General features: G+C 38.9%; 1 protein-coding gene across 46 annotated transcripts in view; it reads left to right on the top strand.

The window, feature by feature from the left end:
* Positions 1 to 26990, top strand: part of NRCAM (neuronal cell adhesion molecule) — a 224800-nt gene that overhangs the window by 153177 nt on the left and 44633 nt on the right. For 18 of the 46 annotated variants that reach the window (XM_036429752.2, XM_045578558.1, XM_045578554.1 and 15 more), the window contains 10 exons: positions 1300 to 1500; positions 3904 to 3921; positions 8026 to 8131; positions 11878 to 12074; positions 13208 to 13330; positions 17419 to 17589; positions 18116 to 18172; positions 20321 to 20432; positions 24051 to 24235; positions 25914 to 26045. In XM_036429752.2, the coding sequence (XP_036285645.1) occupies positions 1395 to 1500; positions 3904 to 3921; positions 8026 to 8131; positions 11878 to 12074; positions 13208 to 13330; positions 17419 to 17589; positions 18116 to 18172; positions 20321 to 20432; positions 24051 to 24235; positions 25914 to 26045 (1207 nt within the window). In that variant the 5' untranslated portion in view covers positions 1300 to 1394. Of the gene's footprint in view, positions 1 to 1293; positions 1501 to 3903; positions 3922 to 8025; positions 8132 to 11877; positions 12075 to 13207; positions 13331 to 17418; positions 17590 to 18115; positions 18173 to 20320; positions 20433 to 24050; positions 24236 to 25913; positions 26046 to 26990 lie in introns of those variants that run through there. The other 28 variants (XM_045578591.1, XM_045578581.1, XM_045578571.1 and 25 more) reach the window with 10 other exon arrangements.

The following is a 26990-nucleotide window of genomic DNA, read 5'->3' as shown; positions in this document are numbered from 1 at the left end:
GGAGAGGCCTGAAGGAGTATGCTAGAGAGCATGAATACAAAAAGCAAAATCTATCTGATTCTCTTTCTATCTATCTAATATGATGATTAAAATAAGGAATTTCAGGATTTTTTTTTTGGGGGGGGGCGTGGAATGACTTCCTAGATTTAGTGATCACTTAAGGTTCCATTTTAACTGATCTATACAGAAGTACATTGGACTTTGATAAGGAAATGTTGTGGAATGGGCATTCCATGGAGAAGGACTAGAATAGATAAGGCAAAAAGGTGGGAAAACTCAAGGTATTGACATAAGAAAGAAAAACAGAAACAGACCATCCAACAAAGAAAACAAAAAAGTTATGTGGAAATAGGATTAAAATAGTAGCCAAATTACTGAGGGTTATTTTTTTTTTTTTAACTACCTGTTTAAGAACATATTAAACTCTATTTGGTAGATCCCATAAGGCTACTCCCAGTACTTAACCACAGAAGACCCTTTAGGAAGCATTAACAGTGCTCGGGAGGGTGACTTTAGTGAGGAAGGCCTGAAACGCAGGGCCCAGGCATATCTGCTGCCCTAGTCTAAGTGAAAGATAGGAAAGCCTGAATTGTCGGTAGTTCAGCTGGTAAGTAAGGGTGGGGTTCAAAGCAAATTTGCAGCCATGCCCTGGAGTTTCCCAGAAACAATCTCTAGAATGGAGAAGCCAATAGGCCTCCCCTCTAACGTCACACGTTCTAACTGACTTGCCAGTCAAGTTTGTGGGAAAGCATGGCAGGCTCTGAGAGGCATGCAGATATTTAAAATGGAAATGAATTGACCAAAAAATGTGAAGCACGGAGACATGGAACAGACTGACATATCTCAACGTGGGGTTGGGGGGACCAGAAGAGATAAACCAAGGAACTTACTATATATTTATGTGCATGACCCTTGGACACCGGCAATAGGGTAGCGAAGACCTTGTGGGGGAGGAGGGCCTGGGAGGAGGGAGGTAAAGTGGGGTGGGAATGGGAGATAGCTGTAATACTATCAACAATAAAAAAAATACTTAAAAAAAATAAGTAAAAAATAAAATGGAAAAATCATAAAGATGGCAGGGTAGACAGATTTTTGCTTAGCATCCCTACCAATATTTCTGACCCGATTTCAGCTGGTTTATGAATAAATGATTATTCTAGCCCCGGGAGTTAAATATTTAAAAATTAGCTCGCTTTTAGAGTTCATGTATAATCCAGGACTGATTTTCTTTGCTGCCGGTTTCCGCTCTTCATTTCCTTCTATTTAATACGCTATCATTTTTATTCTGTACTTTTTCAGTTTCCTGCATGAAAATTATTTAGACACTGCACACAAGTCTTTTGTGAAAGAAGAAAAGGAAATTCAGCTTGTGGGTCTCAGCAGGAGTTAAGCTAATGCAGCTGAAAATAATGCCGAAAAAGAAGCGCTTATCTGCAGGCAGAGTGCCCCTGATTCTCTTCCTGTGCCAGATGATTAGTGCACTGGATGTGCCTCTTGATTGTAAGTATTAACGTTTTTAAAGCTGTTAGGCCTGGGAGTCGAAACCTCCCCAGCATTTTCCGTGACTCTGAACTGTGTGAACGGAGAAGGTGTCTGTGTGATACTGAAAAGCTAATCAAAATTAATTTGGCTTTTACCTTCAGCACCTGGTGTTTATAAAGAATGGCACCAGAGAAATGGCCATGGAAACGATCAGTCACATTGCACCCTCCCTATCATTATCTTTCTGCACCCCCAGGTGCCTTTTGTGTACCAGGGGACAGCGCTGGCCTGAGCAGGAGTGAATTGTGGGGTTCCCTGATCCTCCCAACAGGGGACTCTTTGTAGAAGGAGTCCTGCAAGAAAACTACATGAATTACTTTAAAATGGTCGTGGAGACCTCCCCACTTTCACCCTCCCTACTTCTCCACCCGCTCAGATACTGAGTGCTCTGGAAAAGATGGGGGGTAGGCTCTCGGCCAACCCCACACCACTTCCTCATCCGTGTACTATGCATAATTCATTTCTCTTCAGACAATAAAAAATGCACCTTTGATTGTTGAATCTTAAATATTTATCTAAATATAGGAAGTGCATCTTATCTAAAGCCTTCTTTGTGTAAAAAGCATAAACATCAAGATGTAATTTTTCTTTTTATATATATTTCACTGACTTCAGAGAGGAAGGGAGGGAGGGAGGGAGGGAAGAAGGGAGGGAGGGAGAGAGAGAGAGAGACAGACAGACAGACATCAATGATGACCGAGAAACATCATTGGCTGCCTCCTGCATGCCCCCTACTGGGGATCAAGCCCAGAACTGCAGCATGTGCCCTGACCAGGAATTGAACAATGACCTCCTGGATCATAGGTTGCTGCTCAACCACTGAGCCACACTGCCAGGCTCAAAATATAAATTTTGAAAATACAACAAGTCATCTGCAAAAACACTGTTTAAAGTAGAGCAAGAACAGCTACTGTATTAGCCTATTCTTTTCCTAGTAATTAAGTATATGCTGGACTCTCCCTGGTCTGTGTGGCCTATTTATGAAAAAATGAAGATAACGCTGGGTTTCCACTGGTCACTTTTCCTGCATTGTAAAGCAGAATTTCAAATCTGGACAATTACTAAACTTCAGAATTGATTTATTCTTTTTCCCCAATCTGCATGACTTCTTTAAATCCATTAGCTTCCTGAATAGAACATCTGTTTGGCAAGCTTTCCAAGGTGCAAGGAAGACAGTGCTTTCCCGGGTCTATTCGATTATTGGGATGTCATTTTTTGCCAAAGAGGATGCAACTGCCAGTGGAAAGACACTAAGAAGAGATGTGGTTTGCCCCACACTTTCACACTTTGTTGAATTCCTTTGCTGTGCCTCTATAAAGTACAAAAAAAAAAAAAAAAAAAAAGCAATATTGTGTTTATTTTCAAAACATATTCTTTCAATGACCTTAATTTCAATTTAAAAAAAAAAAAAAAAGATCACTTACACTCACTGGAGTTGGAATGCTTAAGTAAGCATTTGCCCTAAGAGGTATGTAGGAGAGAGATAAAAGCACTGCAGAGAAATGAGAGAAATGTTTTATTCTCCCTTAATCTAACTGCTCAATCGAACAATCAGGAGGAAATAGTCACCTACAGCTAACTCCATTATTGCTGCTGATGGAGAAGAGGCATAATCATGATGAAAAGAAAGTCACGGACAACCAGGGCCTCCTGCATTAACCTTTGCAAAACTAGTGCCAGGCAGCCCTGCAGAATCCTTTGAATTGCATATTCATGTAATTTCTTCCCTGCCCCTGTTCCTTACATCCCTTCTACAAGAGATGCTCCTTGTTGTGGCTACTGACAATCCCTGGCTGATTGAGGAATTCTGAAGACAGAAATATGCTAACAATCTGAAAAGTTTATTACGGATATGGGTATTAACATAAAATCAGTGTTGGATTTGACTTGGATGGAACATTGTCATTGCAGCCATGTTTCCATTGTTAAGTGTTGTTATCATGTGTGTAGTGATGTCTGGGATAATGGGATCAGACACTACACAGTGTGTGACATTTCAGATTAATTGTAGATTTCAGCTGTTTTCCAAATTGAACGTAATTACTTGTCTACTACTACATGGGTGGAATGGAAATAACCATTCTTATTCCCAGAAGAGTTTATTTATTTATTTATTTTTGTTCTTCCATGTGTTATATGGGATAACTGCTATAGGAATAAACAAACCCACGAATGGGAGTTTCTTTCTCCTTCCACTTCACCACTTCAAGCTTTGCTGTACTAGTTTTTTTTTTTTTTTTTTAGCTCAAATCATATCAAGATGCTCCTTTTATCCTCAGGGTCTTAACGTTCTCATTACTAACATCTGGTTTTCTTTAATCCTGTTTGCCCACTCACCTGCTGATATTGACGGGGAAAAAGCAAAACTTCTTGAAGACTGTAAGTGTCTTTTGGCAATTCCTAGGCAAAGCGCAAATTTGGCCATGTCTTTGTTTTTGAATGAATAGTGTGAATTAATTGCAAAATTTTGTTTTTTTTTTGTGACTAACGTGTTTTAAGCATGTGTATTTATTGTGGCTAAACGTTTAAAATACCAAGAAGCAAGTTTGATATATTCCCTGCATGAATTCTGAAGACTGGGGTGTTACTATTTTTCATTTACCAATACTATGTTCTACTAACGTCTGTGCTTGTTTTCACTTCTGATGTAACTCAATGAGAAAATTTACTAAATTTAAAGAGAATGACTGGTTCTAAATGCTATTAAATGCTTGCTGGAATACAGACATGTTTTTTGGTACCTTTTAGAAATTGGGTGCATGCAGACACTTCCTCCAATTGGCATCTATATACCCTCTTATCCTTCTTCAGCTTGTGGACTGTGTAGTCAGATGTTTTTAAGTGCCATTGGTATAATGGCCTGGAGAATCTGAATATTGTTTTGAAGTGTGCAAAAGGCAATAAACAGCCCTCCCTCTCCTCATTTTCTAAGCAAAAACTTCTGCTGCCCCTCGGCATCAGTTGAACAGCATCTATCAATCTACCTAAAATAAAAGAGTTTTCAGGCAAATGAAAAATCCTTTGATGTAGGATTAACCAGGAAAATTATGTGAAACCACCTTTTTTTCCATATTACTTCAAAGCATTTGTTAGTAGCTAGGTAATCTAAGCACTGTTCATATAGGTAGGTTTCGACAGTGAACGCCTGACAGTTAGGAGGGACATCTAAGCCAGTTCTCTTGCAAACACATGAATAGAAGTTATGAGTCTGAAACTACCAGTCTTCCACCTCTGTCACTTGCAGAAAAGCACAAGGAATTGGGCTGAGTCACTCCTGAGAATTCCCTCACCTACCACCTATGCCCACCATTCCCTGGGTGTGAAATTCCAGGTTTCTTTCCATCATCCCAAACTCTATACTCCCAGAGCATACAGGATCACTCAAAGACAAAGCTGGTCCAAATAAAAATGATTGTGATGATAATGTAAACACAGCAGACATTACTGAACCATTATAATATTGGCATGTACTAATAATTTTACACAGATTGTTTTATTTAGTCCTCTAGTGACTCTAGGAGTTAGATACTACTTGCAAACCCCATTTTTTTTCTCTAAGGAAACTAGGTCTTATAGAAGTTAACAAAATTTGCTTGAGGCCTCAAAACTGGTAAGAAAGAAACAGACTAGTTCTTAGCCACCACACCAAACTGCTAGCCAACATCAGGATCCGACAGGGCTGGAAGAATGAGGTTTCTGTGTTGTGGCGGAGACTGGGAAGAGCAGCTGGTTTACCGTAGGCCAAGGATGGGGACAGATCTTGCTAGCAGGAGGAGAAATTGACACCGTCCAGTATCCTGTATTTAATGGGTGCACAATAAAAAAATGACAGTGATGGGTTGACCTGTTTTTAGGTGTCATTTGGATACTTAGTAAAAGATGTCCGGTGGACAGCACAAGACTGGAGACCAAGCAAGTGAAGAGATCCATATTTGCAGGTTTATAAGACATTGGATATGGAAATGATAAATTTAGCCTTGGCCACAGTACAGAAAGACAAGAGCAGAGCGCAGTTATTAAACTTAGGGAAACACTCGGTTAGTAGTGGGAGAGATTTCTCAGAGGATGCACAGAGCATGGGCAAAGGAAAGAGTAGATCCAGAGTATGAAAAACTTCAATCACTGAGATGACTCTATTCCAGAGGGGGGCACTATATATTGTAAAATGTTCAGCAGCACGCCTGGCCTCTGCAATAATAGATTCCAGGACCACCCCTGTCTCAGAGGTGACAATCAAAATCATCTCGAACAATAGCCAGAATTTGGAAACAGCCTAGGTGCCCGTCAGCAGATGATTGGATCCAAAAACTATGGTACATCTACACAATGGAATACTCTGCTGCCATAAAAAAGAAGGAATTCTCATCATTTGCAGCAACCTGGATGGAATTGGAGAACATCATGCTGAGTGAAATAAGCCAATCAATGAAAGAGAAACACCACATGACCTCACTCATTTGTGGATGATAAAGAACATTATAAATTGATGAACCAAGAGACAGATATAGAGACAGTAAAGCAATAGGCAGACTGTCAAATTACAGTGAGGAGGGGAGGAAGATCTGGGGGAGATAATAGATCAACCGAAGGACTTGTATACATGCATATAAGTACAACCATTGGACATAAAACTCTGGGGAGGGAGGGTATGTATGGGAGGGAGGGAGGGGGGCAAAAAAAAATCAATAAAATATATTTAAAATAAATAAATAAATAAATAAAAATTAAAAATAAAATAAAAAAGAAAGTAAATAATCAAAAAAAAATCATCTCTAGATATGGCCCAAATGTTCCAACCCCCCACCTCCACCCCCGGGATAAGGGCAAAATGTCCTGGTTGAGAAACTCTGGTCTATATGAATGGCTCTCCCAGGAGGTGTGCAAGTCAGTTGTTTCTACCAGGAGAGTTTGGCTATTTTCTCTGCTGTGAGCCTTCCTAGTCAAGCCTAGTTGCTGCCTAAGCAAAAAAAATAAGCTGAAATCGATCATTTCTCTAGTCCTCCCCTGTTCTTACACTCCTGATTCTGATTTCACAAAAAGAACATGGTAATTTTAGAGTGAATTGAGTGTTGGATGTCCAGAAACCAGCTTTCTTCAGATTAAATTGTCCTGGGTCAATAACGGTTTCGCCCTATATTTGATAATAAATAATCACATAACACTTTGAAGAGTGGAATGAAAATATTATCTCCTGTAACAGAGAACTTCCCAAATCTATTTATCTTCCAAATAAGACTTTTACGTACCTTTGTTCTTACTAGCCACCTACATCCTGGTTCTAATAAAGACATATCCAGTCACTCACTTAACCATCTTTTAAACATTAAGTTCTCAAATTTATTTGTTCCCAACATACAAGGTGGGACAAAAGTAGGTCTACGGTTGTTTATATGGAATATAATACAATAGTTAATAAATAATATTACAAGAATAAACATTGTGTTTCTCATACAAACACAAAGTTTATTCTTGCATACAAAGTTTATTCTTGTATTATTATTTATTAACTTCTAGAGGCCCAGTGCATGAAATTCATGCACAGAGGTGGGGGTTGGTGTCCTTCAGCCCAGCCTGAACTCTCTCCAATCTGGGATCCCTTGAAGGATTGGGCCTAAACAGGCAGTCACATACCTCTCATGATCCAGGACTGCTGGCTCCCAACTGCTCACCTGCCTGCCTGCCTTATTGCTGCTAACTGCTCCTGCCTGCCAGCCTGATCACCCCCTCATCACTCCCTTGCCAGCCTGACTGACACTTAACTGCTCCCCTGATGGCCCAATTGCTAATTGTCCTCCTCTGCCAGCCCAGTTACCCCTAACTGCCCCTCCTTGCAGGCCTGGTCCCTCCCAACTGTTCTCCCCTGTTGGCCTGATCGCCCACAACTGCCCTCCCCTGCTGGCCATCTTGTGGCGGCCATCTTGTGTCCATATGGGGGCAGACATATTGTGTGTTGGAGTGACAGTCAATTTGCTTATTACCTCTTCATTATATAGGATTGTATTATATTCCATATCAACAACTGTAGACCTACTTTTGCCCCACTCTATGTATTAACATATGTTAGCTCACTAATGAATATAACAATTACTCTTTTCTAAGAAATGCAAATTTGCGACATCACTTAAATTTCATGGAAAGGCCTATTTGAACCAACAGAATCAGAGCAGTTTCTCATTGTTACATCAGAAAAGAAACGGTCCTAATATTAAACTTGTATTGGTAATTATTTCCCAATCTTTCAGTGGGGGAAAATGGGCTTTGTGAGTGCATATGGGTTACCAAAGGAAGTTATTCCTTGACTTCAGAGTTTTAGGAGACTACTGGTTAGAATCAGCTGGGGGCATGTGCTGCCACCACATACATTACTAAACGCACTTGGAGCATATTTAGTCTGGGGTAAGTGATTTGATATAGAAAAAAATGATGGCTGTTATGATATTAAATGGCTTATTTCTTTACATTGTTCTTCTTTCTACAATTAAGTGGTACAACCTCCAACCATCACTCAACAGTCTCCAAAAGATTACATTATTGACCCTCGAGAGAACATTGTGATCCAGTGCGAGGCCAAAGGAAAACCTCCTCCCAGGTGGGTGTGCTTCTTGCTTTGTCATAGTACTGAGAGTAAGCACTGATGTTAACTCTGAGCTTCATTTCAGGTCCTGCACAGCTTTCAGGTATCATTTGTAGGTTCACTGTTTTGTCTCTCTACTTACAGTCTGTTCTTTTTTTGGAAACCCAGATAGCATTTCTGTATTCATGCCCTTCTGTAAGCTGCTCAAAATTTTTGGGAAGATGTGGAAAGAGCATTCTAATGGCTCTAATGGCCTTATGACATAGGCAAATCCCTCTTCTCTGGGCCTCCATATCCTTATTTGTAAAATAAAGAACTTGAATTTGATGATTTCTCGGATCCTTCCTATCTGTAGAGAGGTCTATAAAATAGCTGTAAGTAGGTTTACTATTATAATTTGGTTGGGTTCAGTAACTCAGGGTTTTCCAAATGGATCTTGCAATGAGCACTGCATGGTGTTTTAGAGTTGGGAGAGATGCTAGAGATTATCTGGCCCAATGAATATATTTTATAGATGGGAAACTGATATTTTATAGATGGTTAATTAGTGGATGATCACTAACTTGTCCAGTAATATGTAGGAACTTGGGAGAGTTAGGTTATTATTATGAAAATGTAATGTGGAATATTAAGTAATAAAAAATGAAAATTTCTAAATTTTTTCTTTAACAACAAAAAAAATCCTTTAATTATATTCCATGAAATTTACCCATTGTAAGTGTTTGCTTATTTTTAACCAATTGGCTGTTTTGCAACAATCACCGCTCAGTCTTAGAACTTTTCCATTGTCCCCAAAGTTCCCTTATGCTCTTTTGCAGTAAATCTCCCTGCTACCCTGAGCCTCAGGCACTAATCTAATTTCTGCCTCAGATTTCATCTAAATTGAATATAACATGTACTCTTATGTACATTTGGCATCTTTCAGTTGGCATAATGTTTGGCTATTATGAATGATACTGCAGTGAACATTCTGTGCAAGTCTTTGTGTAGGCATTTGTTTTATTTCTCATAGGTAGATACTTCAGAGTGGAATTGCTGGGTTGTATGATAAGTATATGTATAACTTTTTAAGAAACTACCAAACCATTTTTCAAAGTGATTCTCCCATTCTATCAATACTTCCCTATCAGCAATGTATAAACTTTCCTATTTCTCTCCATCCTTTCCAACACTTATTTTTGTCTGTCTTGATTTTAGCTATTCTAGTAGTGTGAAAAGATGTTAATTTGCATTTCTTTAATGAGTAATGACATGAAACACCTTTTCAAATGCTTATTAAATACTTCTATATTTTTTCTTGCTAAAATATATATTTAAATAATTTGTTCATTTATTAATCAAGTTATTTGTCTTCTAATTATTGAGTTGTGAGAGTTATTTCTATATTCTAGATACAAGTCCTGTATTAGATACATGATTTGCAATTTTTTAAAAACCTCTTTTTTATTTATTTTATTTATTTTATCTTTTCATCACCATTTATCCCCCCATGCCTTATTCCACCTCCCACCGCCACAATCACCACACTGTTGTCTATGTCCAAGAGTTTTCTTTCTTTTTATTATTTGCTCAATTCCTTCACTACCACCTCTGAACCCTCCCCTCACCAGAGCTGTCTGCCTGCTCTCTCTGAGTCTGTTTCTATTTTGCTTGTTAGTTCAGTTTATTCATTAAATTCCACATGAGTGAAATCATATGGTATTTGTCTTTCTCTAATTGGCTTATTTCACTTAGCATGTTTTCCAAGTCAATCCATATTGTCACAAAGGATAAATTTTTCTTCCATTTTACAGCCAAGTAGTATTCCATTGAGTCAATGTAAAAAGCTGTTTTATCCAGTCATTACTGATGGACACTTGGGCTGCTTCCAAATCTTGGCTGTTGTAAATAGCATTGCAGTGAGCATAGGAGTGCACATATTCTTTTGAATTAGTGTTTTGGGTTGTTGTTTGTTTTCTTTTTTTTTTTAGATAAATTCCAAGAAATCAAATTACTAAGTCAAAGGCAGTTTCATTTTTTATTTTCTGAGTTAACTCTATACTGCTTTCCACAATGGCTGTACCAATCTGCATTCCCACCAGCAGTGCACAAGGGTTCAATTTTCTCTACCTCACCAACACTTGTCACTTGTTGATTTGTTGATGGTAGCCATTCTGATGGGTGTGAGGTGATACCTCACTGTCTTTTTTTAATTTACATCTCTCTGATGATCAATGACTGAACATCTTTTCATATGTCTATTGGCTATCTGTATGTTCTCTTTGGAGAAGTGTCTATTCAGGTTCTTTGCCCATTTTTTAATTGGATTGTTTGGGATTTGTGTGTGTGTGTGTGTGTGTGTGTGTGTGTGTGTGTGTGTGTTGAGTTGTATGAGTTCTTTATAAATTTTGGATATTAACTTCTTATCAGATATATCAGCAAATATGTTCTCCCATTCAGTGGATTGTCTTTTAATTTTGTTGATGGTTTCCTTTTGCTGTAACAAAAAAAAAAATGTTTTAGTTTGATGTAGTCCCATTTATTTATTTATTTATTTTTATTTTGTTTCCCTTGCCTGAAAAGATATATAAAGAAAAAAATAACACTATAAGGAATGTTTGAGATTTTTACTATCTATGTTTTCTTCTAAAATTTTTATGGCTTCCAGTCTAACATTTAAGTCTTTTATCCATTTTGAGTTTATTCTTATGTATGGTGTAAGAAGCTCCACAGGGTGGTATGAGAGTGCTTCCAATTGGTGGAGCTATTGCTTCCCGCTAGGCTGATGCTGCATGGATGGGAATGTTTTGTCTGAGAAAGATGGCTTCTGCAGTAATAGGGGAATGACTCAGCACAGGGATCCTGGTGGCTGACCTCTCAGCTCTCTTCCCAGTGCCACCAACCCCAGACTCTCCTCACACAGCTCTAGTCCACTCTGCCCTCCCTCCACTTGATCCCAGGGTGAGTGACTACAAATGAAATTTTGTGCATTGGCCTTTAAGAGGGTGCCTGCATTTCTAGCCATCTCTCCCTGGGGACAGAAACATCCTGCTTTTCCCAGCCAGGTATTATGTAGGCTTCTTTCCGAGTTCTGGCGCTCTTGCCTGGAGAGTCTGGGTTGGGCTTTAGACCTCACACTTCTCAGGGGGAACCCTCCTACAGCTGAGATATCCTTCTAGAACTTCAGCTGCTGCCTCTGAGTGCCCTGCCATCCCTCTTGTACCTCTGTACCTCCTACCAGTCTTAATGTGTCCTCCTCTGTAAGTCCTTGGTTATAAGACTTTTCTCCAGCTAGTCTTCAGTTAGTTATTCAGGGGGTGATTTTTCTATACTTTAGTTGTAACTCCAATTTTGTGCTGAGTCCAGCACGGGCATGTTCAGTGAGCCTGAGGAGGGGCGGTGAAGGGTTAAAGAAGATAGACAAGAGAATACAGCTGGGGCTCTGTGGGATGCTGCTTCTCTGATGGAGATTCAGTGCCATGGCCTGCGAGCCAAGTCTAAGATAATGTGCCTACGAGGCCTCCTTTCTATATTTCTTTGAAAACTGACAGGCAATTTGTGTGCATGCTTTCTTTATCGAGTCAGATAGTCCTAATAAAAACATGTACCTTAAAATATGTGGCCAGCACGCTTTTGTAAGTCATGATTCAATGAAACGTTTTAGGTGTGAAGCCTATTGCTCTTTTACGGAATATCAAAATATAATAATTAACTTCTGAAAACATATAAACTACTAGGAATTTGTTAAAGAGCACGTAAACCGGTTTTTATGTCTTGGGCAGCTTCTCCTGGACCCGAAATGGGACTCATTTTGACATCGATAAAGACCCTCTCGTCACTATGAAGGCTGGCTCAGGAACCCTCGTCATTAACATTCTGAGCGAAGGGAAGGCGGAGACCTACGAAGGCGTCTATCAGTGCACAGCCAGGAACGAACGTGGAGCTGCCATTTCCAATAACATTGTTGTTCGTCCATCCAGTAAGTGGGGCTTGTCCACCCACTGGTGGATCTTTGTAAAGCATGGCTCTGAGGTTCGGCCTCTGTTATGTCATCCAAATACTATTAGAAGTAGATAACAGCCTTGATTCCAATAATCTGACTTTGTTTTGCATGAAAATTATTGCCACTTTACACTGAGTTCCTCAGCCGAATTCTTTGTCAGTCCAGTATGTCCTTTATACAAACCCAGAATAAAACATCAGGGGTAAGAAAAGTGTTTCTTCCCCGAATTGATCTAAATTATTGATTTCTTATGTATTTTATGTGTGAACAAACTTCTTATAGCCAGGTAAATAAATTCAGTATGAAATAGGTAAAGAGGCGTTAAGTGTGGTTTATTTAAAACATTCTTGTTTCAGAATTCAGGTAGAAGTAGAGGGGCCTCACTGCCTTGCTGTTACGTGGCTGTTTTGGCAGTGTTCTGTACCCAAATCCTCTCCGCAGCTCAAGAGCATAGATTTCAAGAAAAATTACCATTGGCAGTTCTAGTCATTTTAAAAGCTTTTTTAAATTACATGTAGAATGTATGTTATGTTCATTATATAAAAAATTAATTACAAATAAATTTAAAAGTTACTCATGTATTCTTCCATTCAAGAAAATAATTACTGCTTTTTTTTCTAGATAAGTTTGTATGTGTTTAAAATGAGCTCATTCTGAAGTACTATTTTATAACCTTTCCTGACTTAACTACTATCTGTATATTCTCACACCAGTTTTACCAATAAGTATGCTTACATAATATATAATACTGTATGATATTAAAAGGTATAAGTGTATAGTTAAGTTATTTGTTTTACAGTCTTTGGCTGTGTAAGTGTTTTTCCATTCTTTTGTGAAGAGCAGGCTTGTAATGAAATTATTAGGTATCTTCCGGATGATTTATTTAATATAAATTCTTAGGCTTGGAATCACTTAACTCAGAATTTGTACCATTAATGGCAGAGATTGAAAATTGTCTTTTTACTTTCAACACTGTATTTAAATTTGATTTTCTTGTTATCTTAATGTATACAAATGCTGAGTTACAATTTCCCCAAAAGTTTAGTTTGTCTTTCTAGTGCTCTTTTTCAATGCAGAAACAACTTACAAGTCGTCATTTCCTATCATAGGGTCACCGTTGTGGACCAAAGAAAAACTTGAACCAATAACACTTCGAAGTGGCCAGTCTTTGGTACTTCCCTGCAGACCTCCAATCGGTTTACCACCAGCTATAATATTCTGGATGGATAATTGTAAGTTTTAATAATATGAATTTCTTTCTTCGAGAGTCTGATAATTATTTGTTGTCAAAATAAATTATCTCTTGTGATTCATAAAATGTTTTAGAGATGCCCAGGAAAATAAATGCTCATTGAAATAAATTTCATTTCATTCATTCATTTGATTTTGGTGAGCACCTACTATGTTCCAGGCACTGCTCTAAATCAAACCAATTTCCTACTCTCCTGGAGCTTGTATTCTCTGCAGTAGGAAAAGATGGGTCTGGAGAAAGAAGCAGACAATATAATGCATGTTGAAAGTAGGTGTCAATTTGCAATCAGTACTAGGAAGGAAAATCAGCAGAGTTGTAAGCAGAGAATCAATGGAGTGAGAGCAAGACAAGCCCCTCAATATCTGGCTGGAAAGGGAAAAACTGGCACAAGCCCGTAAGGCAGGAGCCCCCTGGTGTGTGTAAAAGGCAGCAGGGAGGCCTGTGGGGCCAGACTCAGGGAGTTCAAGGGGAGAGTGATAGGAAAGGTCAGAAAAGCCCATGGGCTCCGTGCAGAGGGCTTTGGCTTGGCTGGGAATGAAGTAGGAGTCATTGAGGGAGTGACTTTACCTGAAGCAACCAATAGCAATAACGTCACTTCTGTTCACGCATGGACAATAGCGAGGACAAAGGGAGAGCAGGCCTCCTTGTTTGGAGGCCGCTGCTCTAACCTTGCTGGAGGCTCGGACTCAGGCAGTGGCAGTCCAGTGGGTAACACATGGTCAGATTCTGGATATACTTTGGAGGTAGAACCTCTAGGATTTATTGTGGTTTGGATGAAAGGTCTGAGGGAGAGGAATCAAAGATAACTATAGGACTGAAAAATTGGTAAAAAATGGAATTATCATGTAATTTCCCGAAAAAGCAGAAGCCCATAGAGGAGAGGAAATCAAGCTATTTGATTTTTCCCCCCACACTTTTTATGTGTGTGTTTTTAACCCCCAACAGCAGCTAATATTTATTTGATATTTATTAAGTGCCTTTGCTAAGGACTTTGCATGGGTTATTGCATCATTTTTTTTACAACAATCCTATGAAGTATATCTGGTTATTCTTTCTACTTTTTAGATGAAGAAACCAAAGCACAGAGTCATGAGATGATAATCCATTAGGCAGTTTAACATTTGTCTGCCCTAGAGGGACTTTTTTATTGCTCTCTCTCTCCACCCTCCAGAATCTCCTGTACCAATAGGTTAGCGTGTTACCTTACAGGTGGGACCCACGTGGTTCTGCTGGGAAACCAGGAAATCAGGACTTTAAACTTGAGAGGCCCATGAGACATCCATGGGGAGATACATGATGAGTCAGAGCTCCATGAGTCAAAAAAAGATTCAGAGCTCTAGTCAGCAGTGCTTGCCTTAGGAGTGTCTTAGAGCCAGGGGCTGGAGAAGAGGAGGGCGGGAGAGAGGGAGTGCAGGTGATAAAGAGCAATGCTCATGGGGGACTGAGACCAGAAGCCCTCTAGAGTAGGGGTGTCGAACTCAATCAGAGAAGGGGCCAAAATCTAAAATCCAGCCTAAATCGCGGGCCGAATGGTTTACTGAACAGTCATAAACTGTCATTGTGATGGAAACGCAGCGGAGTGCAGTGATGACAGCGCGGTGCGGGCCACATTGCAAGGCCTGGCGGGACGGATTTGGCCCGCGGGCCTTGTATTTGACACACATGCTCTATGGATTAAGAATTTAGGGAGAAACCAGCAAAATAGGTGAGAAGGAACTGTCTCGGTGGTAAGATGAGAACAAAGAGGGAGTGGTGAAGGAGGAGTGTTAAGAAGACAGAACAAGACGGATTAACTAGAGAATTTATATGCATAACCCATGGACACAGACAGTAGTGTGAGGAAGGTCCTCGGCAGGGGGCGGGAGCATGGTGGAGTGGGGCAAGGTGGGGGGATTTCTATAATACTTTCAACAATAAAGGTAATTAAAAAAAAAAGACATAATAGTCAACGGTTTCAAATGCTGCTGAGAAACCATATAACTTCTGATCTGACTAAGAAATGACTATTGAATTTGGCAACATCGAGGTTACTATTGACCTTGACAAGAGTCCTTTAGGTGTAATGGTGGCAATGCAAGTGAAATATTTGTTGGGAATATATTTCGTTCTCAGTGACATGATTTCTTCTGAAGTCACGTGCTGTACATATTACCAAAGGTAAAATTTAGCTCTAACATATAATTTCCATTTTGGCTCTTCCTTGAAAGCACTCAGAGAAAGTATCATGAAAAATGGGAAATAAACATGTACATGAGTAAATGAGCAAGCATATTTTCCCCATTATTGCTTTTACTGGTTTTGAAAGAATAGGCAATAAATCAAATGTAAATGTCTGGTGTGACATTGAAATAACAGCATCTAAATGTCACTGCCAAGGGAGGCTAGTATTTGGTCCTTGGTTCTTATTCAGAAATAGTGACCTTTTCACTTAATAAAGACACATGTACATGTATAGTTTCAGAATCATCTGAATAAATAACCAATTTTTTCCCATATTACACTGCTTGCTATGTCATCTACATACATTTTAGACTGTTGGCATATCATCTGGATCTTTCAAATAAAATTGCATCTGGAATATGAGAAAAATTCAGATCTGTAGAGCATCCTTCTTGCAAGATGACATTATCAAGTTATTCCTATCTGCATACATTTTTTTTTTAAAAAAAAAGTAACACAAAGGAATTCAATGGGCACTTTAATTTGATCTACTGAATTGTGTCCGTAATAAAATCCAGCAGGAGAAACAGAAGAGAATAAATGCATGCTTAATCTTTGACTCTCTGTATTCACTAAATAACCGTACGTTATTTTTGTGAGTTATTTTTAAAACGATTCTTTCCCTACGGATTAGTGACTCAAAACCATGAATTTGCAATCACCAGCCAAATTTGCATCTTTGTTAATGCTGCTAACCAGTGCTGTCTCTGGCTCTGGCTCCACATTTCTCTGTCCTGTTTTCTGCGCAAGGGAGCTGCAGGCTTCGAAACACAAGTTCACCTTTTGTGAAATGTTATTGAGGGCACCTGCTGCAGGAGGAACACAGCGGTGGCTAGGACTGGAGAAATACTCTGGTCCCATGCAGCCTGGCTCAGGGCCTGGGTGTGCAATTTCCCCCCAGTTCTTTCACTCCAAAGCTGAAGAATCCTCCCAGTTTGGACTCTGTGGACTGAGTCAGAAGCTTCAGGCCAGTGTGAATTCACACACGGATCAGCGGTCCCCTGCATCCTTCATCAAGTTAGGAAAGCTTCCCTTCATGCCTGAAGCTAGACAGTTCCTCACCTGGACCTGAGAAGGAGTAAATGGTGAAACCTGAAGCTGACAGCTGCCGATTTAATTACGGAGCTGCTGTGCAGGGCAAGGTGCGGCTTCGGTGCTACCATGACAGACATGCAGGCAGTAGTCTCTGTCGCCCTGGAACATGAATTCTGGCCCAGGGAGACAGGCAGTCAGTCATGGACATGACACATGAAATACGTTGTATGTTAGAAGGTGCTAAGTAACTCAGAAAAGAAAAAGTAGAGGAGGTGAGGAAAGCTGGGAGAGGCGGGCTGCTGAGGGGTGTGTGTGCAGTATTAAATAGTGTCATTATTGCATCCTTATTGTTAATTGCCCTTTTGCTGCCTGATTCTTCAGTTAGACAAGCTCAGACAGGGTATGGTCCCTGTTATGCCCGACACCTGTACAGGGCCTAGTTCACGGTAGGTGCTCTCCCAGTATTTGATGTCTGGCCATTTGTGATGATGGAACCCAGCTTAATATCCTTATAAGTTTCCTTAATGCATATTCTAAGGCATGTGTGCATGTGTGTATATTTAGAGGTTAACTAAAATATTAGGAAAGATCACACAAACTCTTTTTTAGTTGTTGTTTACACTTGCTTAATAAAACACTTTGCTGTACAAATCTAATTTCATCTCTGTCCTACTCCAGAGAAATTAGAGTCCACAGGTACAATTGGAGATTTAATAATACACAGAACTAGGGGTAGATACCTTTGTCTTGCTAATTTGGAAAGTGGTCTCTTTAATGATAGAATGCTCTGGCTATTTCTCTGCCTCTCCCCAGCCTTTCAAAGACTTCCACAAAGTGAGAGGGTTTCCCAGGGTCTGAATGGAGACCTTTATTTTTCCAACGTTCTCCCAGAGGATTCCCGCGAAGACTATATCTGTTACGCCAGATTTAACCACACTCAAACCATACAGCAGAAGCAGCCTATTTCTGTGAAGGTGATTTCAGGTAAGTGTTTAGCTCCCTGCATCTGTTTTTCAGTGAACTGTAAAAACATACCAACTGCTCACAACTACTGACTGACGTAAAGGGATTCATTGATGAGGAAACTACCTGTGAAAAGTGACTAAAGTGTTGGCATATGTGTTCTAAAGAGCATGCATACAGACCCTAAATACTGTACTTTACAATTTTTGCTATAATTAACGTGACTGTTTTCCTGATAATTTGGTGAATTCACTTGAAGTTCTTTTCTTTTCTTTTTTTTCCCACACACATTTGCGTGTGATTTATGCCCCATGATATCTTTAATGGGCAAACCTACGGCTTCAGTTACATGTTCACGTAATGCTGGTTGGGGTGACTGAATAAATGAATGAGTTAGTCATGTATGATGGAAAGCACTGTTTTTAGTTAGTAGGATGGCACATGGTCAGTGTAGCTGGGTATGTTTGCTTTCATTGCCCAGTATTTTTTCTTGCAATACCTTCTCCCCTACTCTTTTACATTCTTCGTAATATTCTGTTTATTTCAGTGGATGAATTGAATGACACTATAGCAGCTAATTTGAGTGACACTGAGGTTTATGGTGGTGAGTTATGGTGATTGTAACCGATAATCTCTCCTTCATTGTAGAATTTAGTTCACTAACTTCACCTCCATGGCTATTTAACCCTATTTCTTTATGAAATTTCTAGTTGCCACTAGAGTAAATGTATGTTTCTTGTGAAATTTAGCTATAAGCTTGCAAACATGCCACTAAAACATTTTCCATGTTGTATGTATAATAATGAAAGTTATTATAGCTGTTTTCATGCAAAGAACCATTTCACATAATTTGGGAAAAAATGTTCATGTGTGTTCAGAATTAGATTTTTCATTTTTTGTCTTGTTCATAAATTTTTCTCATGAGCTAAATAAGAATTGGCAGGATGCATTAACCTGCTTGAATACTAACTCTTCAACATCTTAGTAACCTTTAGCAACTAACAGTAAGTGGATTTTGATAACAAGTCATCACATTTCCCATCTGTTTTCACATGACATTATGAATATTGTATAATTAGCAACCGTATTTCTCAATTTTATTTAAAACCCAGTCATTATCTTCAGTAGAAGTAATTTTTTTACAAAATAGAGCATTTATCTTCATTCTTTTGAAAATAAAAGAATTTGATTTCCTTAAGGGAAATGTGGATCTCAGGCACCGAATTGATCATTGAAAATTATGGATTCTGGAATTGATCTTTGAAAATTATGGAATATGGGATCTTCTTAATTATCTAGAAGGCAGAATCTCTGCTGCATTCTTTTTTTTACCTTTGAGTATGAAGTAAAAAACATTAAGGTTCTATCAGTCACCAGAATAGACACACCACAACTCCTGTTTTATTTTATTTTTGTTGTAATATACTGCTGAAAGACAAAGGCCTCAAAACCATTCCCAAAGTGATTTCAGAGGAGTAAGATTGCCTCTAAGTTGAAAATCTTAAAAAAAAAAAAAAAAAAAAAAAAAAAAAAAAAAAACTTTAATTTTATCATATTCAGTTTTTTGTGATCATCAAATAATTAATGCATTAAAATTTTGAAAACTGTAAAGGGCTACAGAATCAGAATATGGTTTGCTTTCTACTTTAAGTTTTTCTGAGAGTTCACCAGAATATAAAACCACATTTAGGCAAGATCCCCATAAGAAAGAAGGTGGCCTGTATAAATCTCCCAGAGATCTCTGATTTGAGCCCTCTTTATATTTTCATTGAGGAAACCAATTTCAATTTCTTTAACTCCATTATTATATTCTTACTTGGTAGCAAAATTTGCCAGACTCTGTTAGTGACTTTCTAATTTTGTTTTCCATAAACCTTGCAATTTAAGGACCTTGACATATTAGACATCTACCACAAATTTATCTCCATGATTAATCAATGGAATTGAGTACAGTGTTGTCCCTGGTGGAAACCAGAATAGCCCATCCATAGTCATACCCTCAGGAAAATCTAACATCTTCTAGAAAGTACCGTATTTTTCGGACCATAAGACGCACTTTTTTCCCCCCAGAAGTGGGGGGAAAAAGTCCCTGAGTCTTATGGTCCAAATATAGCCTACACATATACTTTTAAAAAAAAAAGTTTTTTTACTTGCCCGGCTCTGTGTGGTCTCTGTGTGCTTGCCCGGCTCTAAAATGGTTCTAAATGCTGCTGTTTACTTTACAGGGTTGATTACATGTGTTTATGACTGTGATGTTGGGTTTTAATGCACATAAAATATTTTAGGACACTATTTGTTTCAGAATCTTTTTTTCTTCATTTCCCTTCTCTAAAAACTGGTGCGTCTTATGGTCCGGTGCATCTTATGGTCCGAAAAATACGGTAGACAGTTAATTTTGCTTTGAGCACTAATTTTATGTGATGTATAGTTCGAGAACATGATTTTTCTTTCTATGTCTACATTGTGAAAATTTACCTGTACACAAAAGATTCACAAAAATTTTACAAATTAAGAAAATATATGAAACGAGAATAGTTCTTACCATTAGTGTTTATGCAACCAGAATTGTTTCTATTCCTGGGTTGCTAAGTGAGCAACAGCTATTTGTAAGGCAAGGAGTGTGCATGTGAAGTTTAACAAATTTTACAATGTTAAATAGTTTTGAAAAGGGATTAGATTTTTAGGCAGTGAACTGTGTTTCTAGAAATACATATTCATAACGTTTAATACATACTGATTTTCTCGTTTACAGCTAAATCAAGTAGAGAGAGGCCACCAACATTTTTAACTCCAGAAGGCAATGCAAGTAACAAAGAGGAATTAAGAGGAAATGTTCTTTCGTTAGAATGTATTGCAGAAGGACTGTGAGTTAATACTTTGTGTCTTGGTGTACATTTCTTATAAAAACAGAATAGATTGGTAGAGAAGTATTAATATCATAGGAAGAATCATTGTCTTGTATTATTCCATCAGGCATCAAGAAATAGCTGATAATTATTTCCAAAATAGGTTATATAATACCATATTATTAAAACACTAGAGGCCTGGTGCACGGATTCATGCACCAGTGGGTGCCTCAGCCTGGTCTGCACCCTCTCACAATCTGGGATCCCTCAGGAGATGCCAGATTGCCAGATTCGGCCCAATCCTCGCAGGCTGGGCTGAGGGATCCCACCAGAGCACAAATCGCACTAGGCCTCTAGTATGCATATAAGATCTTTGGTTAATCTCTTCCTGCCTCACCTCTTCTTCTTTCCTTCTGAGATTCATCAGTCTGTTCCATGTTTCCATGCCTGTGCATTGAGCGTTACATAGAGAGATTTTTAATATAATAGTGTTCCTCATGAAATAAGTATCAGTAATCACCTTATGATTGCTACAATTATAATTAGGGTGCATTATTTTGCCACTGTGTATAACCACCTCAAAACATTGTGGTTTAAAAACAGTAGCTATTTATCATCAATAATTTTTCTGCAGGTATGCAAGGAGGTTGTACTAGCGTGTGCTAATCCAGCTAATTTAGGTTAAGCTCGCGCATGTGTCTGCTAGGTGGCTCAGCTATGGGTTCACAGTTCTGAGGGTGTAGTGCTGGCTGTCAGCTGCACAGCTGAGCTCTTGGCCTTGAATTTCTCACATCCTTCTAGCACAGTGGTTCTCAAGCCTTTTAATGCCATGACACTTTAATACAGTTCCTCATGTTGTGGTGACCCCCAACCATAAAATTATTTTCCTTGCTACTTCATAACTGTAATTTTGCTACTGTTATGAATCGTAAATATCTGTGTTTTCCGATGGTCTTAGGCGACCGTGCTAGTGGTTCTCAAACTAGGGGTTGCAACCTACAGGGAGAACCGCTGCTGTAGAGCCTAATTTTATGGTTGAGGGTCACAACATGAGGAACTGTATTAAAGGGTCATGCCATTAAAAAGGTTGAGAACCACTGCTCTATTGGCTCAGCCCAGGCTAATTCTTCTAACAATAAAAGCACGCCCAGCCTTTTAGGGCCTCGCCTCGAAATTGGCACACTGTTCCTTGCACTGTTTCCTACTGTAAAGTCACAAGCCCAGCTTCTTTGCAAATATCTAATCATAATTGATGTCACCCCTAGACCCTGTGTGCCCTTGACAGGAGTTGCAGGAAGGCCTCACTCAGATATAAGAACAACTGTTAGATTAGTTACACATTAGAGACAAGCTTCTACCTAGTCCCTTCTGATACATGGCATAGAGCAAGTACAATTGATATGGGCACCTATGCTGAAAGCATTTAATAGATTCTCAGAAGCATGTTGTGATCACATGTTTATCTGTGCTTCCCTTGACTGGTAACTCACGAGTCTCACCTTTCTTCCCCGAATGGGCCTTCAGGAATGACTTTATGGCTGGAGAGACATGGAGGCCTCTGCTGGCCGTGGCAGGAAAGCACACTACATACTACTCAGTGTCTCAAGCACCTAGCAAAGCCCTCATTTAAAATATATTAAATATATATATATTTCCCAATAGAATAAGAAGCAAGCAAGCAAACAAACAAACAAACAAAAAACCCTTTCAATTTTCTTCAACATTGTGTTAAAAAGTGGTTTTATCTACCAACCTTCAACCTTTTGGGAGAAGATGTCCTCGTTCTCACAAATTAGTGATTCCCCTCCCCACAAGTGATATATTACATAAAAAATGTAAAATATGGCTGGTATTTGGAAATTTCCTCAAACTTCCAAAATTTATTTTAAAGCTTGGGGTGTTGCAAAACTAAGCTTGGAGCTTTATCGTTTATAAATCCATAAACACGAGACTCATAGAATAAAAATATTTCTAATTCCTAACACCTGCTCAGTGGAGTAGCAGGCTCCAGAGGAGTTCACGACCTAGCTAAGCTGTGATCTCATGCTTCTACCCCCACTGCCCTCTCACCTTCAGATATAGGAGCTGCAGATTAATCCGACTGCAAGGAAACACCATAGTGTATGGTAGCTTCAGCTTTCCAAAATGATTTCACATTTTTGCCTTTCTTTATATTCACATCATGTCTTATTTTAGAAGCCATTTCATCAAATATATGTGTTCAATTATTTTTGTTCAACCAAAGAAACCAAAATCAATTTTTAAAATAATTAATCCCACCTTGAATTTCTAATGACAAATATTGTGATCTTCCTGAGGGCCTGATTCATTCTTTCTTCATCTTTATCTTCCCAACACACAACTCAGTGCTTGGTCTCTAGTTCCATGCCTACAAATGTTAGTGTCCAGTGGATTTTTATTTTACCCTCATGTAAACCTTCTAAAGCCACTTGATCAAGTCAGGCATTATTATTCACAGTAAGGCAACTAAGGACACTGAAGCCCAAAGAGGTCATGGAGCCAAGGTCAGGGAACAATTTAGGGACAGGGCTGGGAATTGAAAAACAGGTCTTTAACTCTAAGCCTGTGTTCTGGCTTTTCATTGGTCTCTATATTTCATAATTGAATAAGAAATACTGTAAGAAATGGTGTAATGCATGAGTTTAATCTCTTCTTCTCAATTGGTATAATATATATAAAAACCTAAGTGACCATTACTAACAGATGACTGGACAATTGAGCAGTAGTTATGACATGCACTGACCACCAGGGGGTAGACACTAAATGCAGGAGCTGCCCCCTGGTGGTCAGTGCACTCCCACAGCCAATCTCCCATGGCCAGCCAACCTCCCATGGTCCCTCCCCCCAGGCCCGCTAGCCCACTGGCCAACCTCTTGTGGTCCCTCCCTGCAGCTGGCCGGCACCAATCAGGACTGGGAGAGAAAGACCCAATCAGTCCTGATCTCCAGCCAAGCCAAGGGAGCCCACCTATGCACGAATTCGTGCACCGGGCCTCTAATAAATAATAATGAAATTAAGGAAAGAGCACAATCTCTCTAATTACTTCACTTACATTACCAGATGGTCTGGTTTGAAATAAAAACACTCTTTCATTTGATGTGGAAATGTGTGTAAAAAAAATTCCTGGGCACAGCTATGTATCATCTCTTTTTCTATGCATCCTGAACTCTAGCTGATAAAAAAAAAAAAAAAAAAAAAAAATTAACTCAGTATCATTAATTTCATGGTAATTTTTTTGATTGGCATAGTACCTTCATGTAAAATTTTCCAAGAGTGCCTCATTGATGCGAACTTAGAAGAAAACATTTAGGTCCCATCCATAAAGTAACTCATGCTGGCATATTCACCACACCATTCAGTCAATGTTTATGGTGTGCCACAAAGTAGCATAGTTCTGCTTATGTGAAAATGGTAGCTGATAGCCTTAAACATAAGGCTCTGAGCATTACTTATAAAAGTGTGATGCTAGTTGAAGTATCTGTATATTTCTCATTAACTTTATATAAAGCACTTATTTTAAATTTGCATGAAAATTCACCCTCAAAAGCAGTTAGGTCTTTTTTTTTTTTTTTTTTTTTTTTTTTTTGTATCATCATCCTTTATTTATCTTATCAGGCCCACACCAATTATTTACTGGATAAAAGAAGATGGAACACTACCCACCAACCGGACATTTTATAGGAACTTTCAGAAAACTCTGCAGATCACCCAGGTTTCAGAAGCAGACTCGGGGAAGTACCAGTGTATCGCCAAAAATGCGTTAGGGGTCATCCATCACACCATCTCTGTCACAGTAAAAGGTACATACCATTGTTTGAAATGTATTGCTCTTACATGCATGAGAGGCCCCCCATCTTCAATTCACATGCCTCCCATTATATTCTTCAATAATAATAAATATAAATTTAGATCAACATCCATGATACTGTGACTCTCTTCTCATCGCTATTTACACTTAAAGAACATTTAAATAAGATTTAAAATAGCTTCCTCAAATCTTCCTTACAAAAGAATCCCAATTATAAATGTAGAAAGAATGAAGGAAATGGAAAATCGCCATTAAAATCCCCGTTATAATTGCTGCAGGCAAGAGCCAGTGTCGAATGCTAAAATTAGTGGATGAAACCTTAAGGAGAAAGGAAATTTGCATAGCCTCAAAGTACCTGTGTTTATCCCGCCCCAAAAGAAAATAATTTACTGAGGCAGTTTAGATAGATGTCTTTATATTCTTTATACTCCTCCCTTAGGAGATGGACCTTCTAGTCCCTCTCCTTGAATGTGGGCTGAATTTAGTGCCTCACTATGTAAATAGAGTATGGAAAGCAGGACAATGCTAACTGCAGTGGAGAGACCTGGCAAACATCACCTTAACCAGGAGATCAAGATTAATGCAATCAGTAATATGTTGATATGTTGTAATCAGAAGATCCATCACCCAAAAATTCAGTCTAATCATGAGAAAGCTGACAAATCCAAGTCCAAAGGCATTCTACAAAATAACTGAGCAGTGTTCTTCAAAAGTCTAAAGGTCATGAAAGACACAAAACCCAAAGAAATTCTCAGATTGGAGGAAACTCAGGAAATATGACAAGTAAATGCAATGTGGTGTCCAGGGTCCTGGGACAGAAATAAGACCATGGAAAAACTGGGGAAGTTCTAATAAAGTGCGTTGTTGAGTTAATGGCGCTGTACCAATGTTAATTTCTTGTTTTGATAACTGTACCATGGTTATATAAGATATTAACATCAGAGATATTGTGGGAATACTATACACTGAGTGGACAGATTATTATGATCTCTGAACGCATAATAATCTGGCCACCTAGTGTACTTCTCTTGAGTACCTCCTTTATTTGATATCAAAGATACTATAAATCGTCCACCTGATCAGTTTTCCCCTTTGCACTGGCTGATAGAAAGCTCGGGGCAAATAGGTGGTTGATCTCCAGCAAAAGTCTAGAATACTTTTGGTACCCATTTGAGATACAAATACACTGAGTTGCCAGATTATTATGCATTCAGAGGTCATAATAATCTGACCACTCAGTGTATATTAACTTTGCAACTTTTCAAAATTGCAAAGTTTTAAAAATTGCTTCCTAATTTTATAATGACATATATCCTGTGAGACTCAGAATTTAAATTCATGTTTTCAGTCCTAACTGTACCAGTAAATTGCTCTACACCCTTGGATAAATCTGTGGCCTGTTTGATGTATGATTAATTACTGTAAAACAGATTATATCAAAAAGGCTTAGAAATAATACATAGATATCAAGTGAGTCTCTTTAAACATTCTTTGGAAAATCTGAAGTATTATTTGAAGCATCACTTATAAATCTATTCACTCTGAAAAATAAAACATGTGTTGCAAAAATGTTTTTTATTAAAATAGTTCATTATACTAAATTTTCCAAGATACTTATTTGACTCAAATTTTTGTATGTGTTTTTGTTTTGTTTTGTTTTCTCAATCAAGCGGCTCCATACTGGATCATGGCACCTCAAAATCTTGTGCTGTCCCCAGGAGAGGACGGGGCCCTGAACTGCAGAGCTAACGGCAACCCCAAACCCAAAATTAGCTGGTTATCGAATGGAGTCCCAATAGAAAGTAAGTTTCCTTGACTGGCTTCAGTGGTGGTGTATTTTTAGGACATAGGTACATCTCAACAGGGAACAAGTATTGATAAAATAATTTGGGTTAAGGAAGGTAGTCATGTATAAGGCAAACAGATACCAAATTACCTTTATATTTTTAATTTACCACCTTTAGATATTTATTATGATGGAATATTTGTACTATGACAGCATGTGTTGATTGGGACTTGGAGATATTTTCTTTATTGTTGTTGTTTTTATACGCATCAAAGGAAGAAGGGCAAGGTCAGAAACAAACATCACTGAGAAGCTCGGATTATAGTCTTTGTTCAGAATGTGAAGTGGTTTACAGAAACATCATAAGAGTCAGAGGAGGTGGATGGGGAGGCTTGGGAATAGAGCCAGTGGCTAGAAGAATAAGAAACATAGCTGTCTTAACTGAATGAGTTTTTATTCCTAAATATAGCCCAGAATAAATATAGTTCCCAAATTCTCAAGGCTTCAGATGCCCCTATTCCACTAAACAGCCAGAGAACACACCTCTCGCCCTGGCCAACGCAGGACACTCAGTCTTGACCAGTTTCCCTTCCCAGGGATCAAGGAGATCATTCTTGAGCAGTTCTCACAGTCCTGGCTGCAGCTGTCACCACTCCTGGTGCATTCCCTGGTCCACTCCTGAAGTTTCTGTCAGCCAACTGGTCCAGGCTGCCATTCTGCTGCCTTGAACAGACCCTCAAGTGTGGCCACAGGCCCTTCCATTAATTTCCTAAATCATAGCAAACACCAGTTTTACAAAACTTTGGTAAAGGCTTCAGGATAGAAGGGGATTGTAGCAAAGGAAAAGAAAACTGAAAACAAATATTGCATCTCTCGCCCCCCACCTGAGCCACGGCATCCACAGAGAGCCCACCGAGGCTCCCATTTCTCAGCCCCAGCCACCACCACTGCCACCCACCGG

This window comes from Pipistrellus kuhlii, unplaced genomic scaffold (genome assembly GCF_014108245.1).
Source record: "Pipistrellus kuhlii isolate mPipKuh1 unplaced genomic scaffold, mPipKuh1.p scaffold_m20_p_10, whole genome shotgun sequence".
NCBI classification, from domain to species: Eukaryota; Metazoa; Chordata; class Mammalia; order Chiroptera; family Vespertilionidae; genus Pipistrellus; species Pipistrellus kuhlii.
The sequence above is the reverse complement of the archived record's forward strand: the minus strand, read 5'-3'. Positions and strand labels throughout refer to the sequence as shown.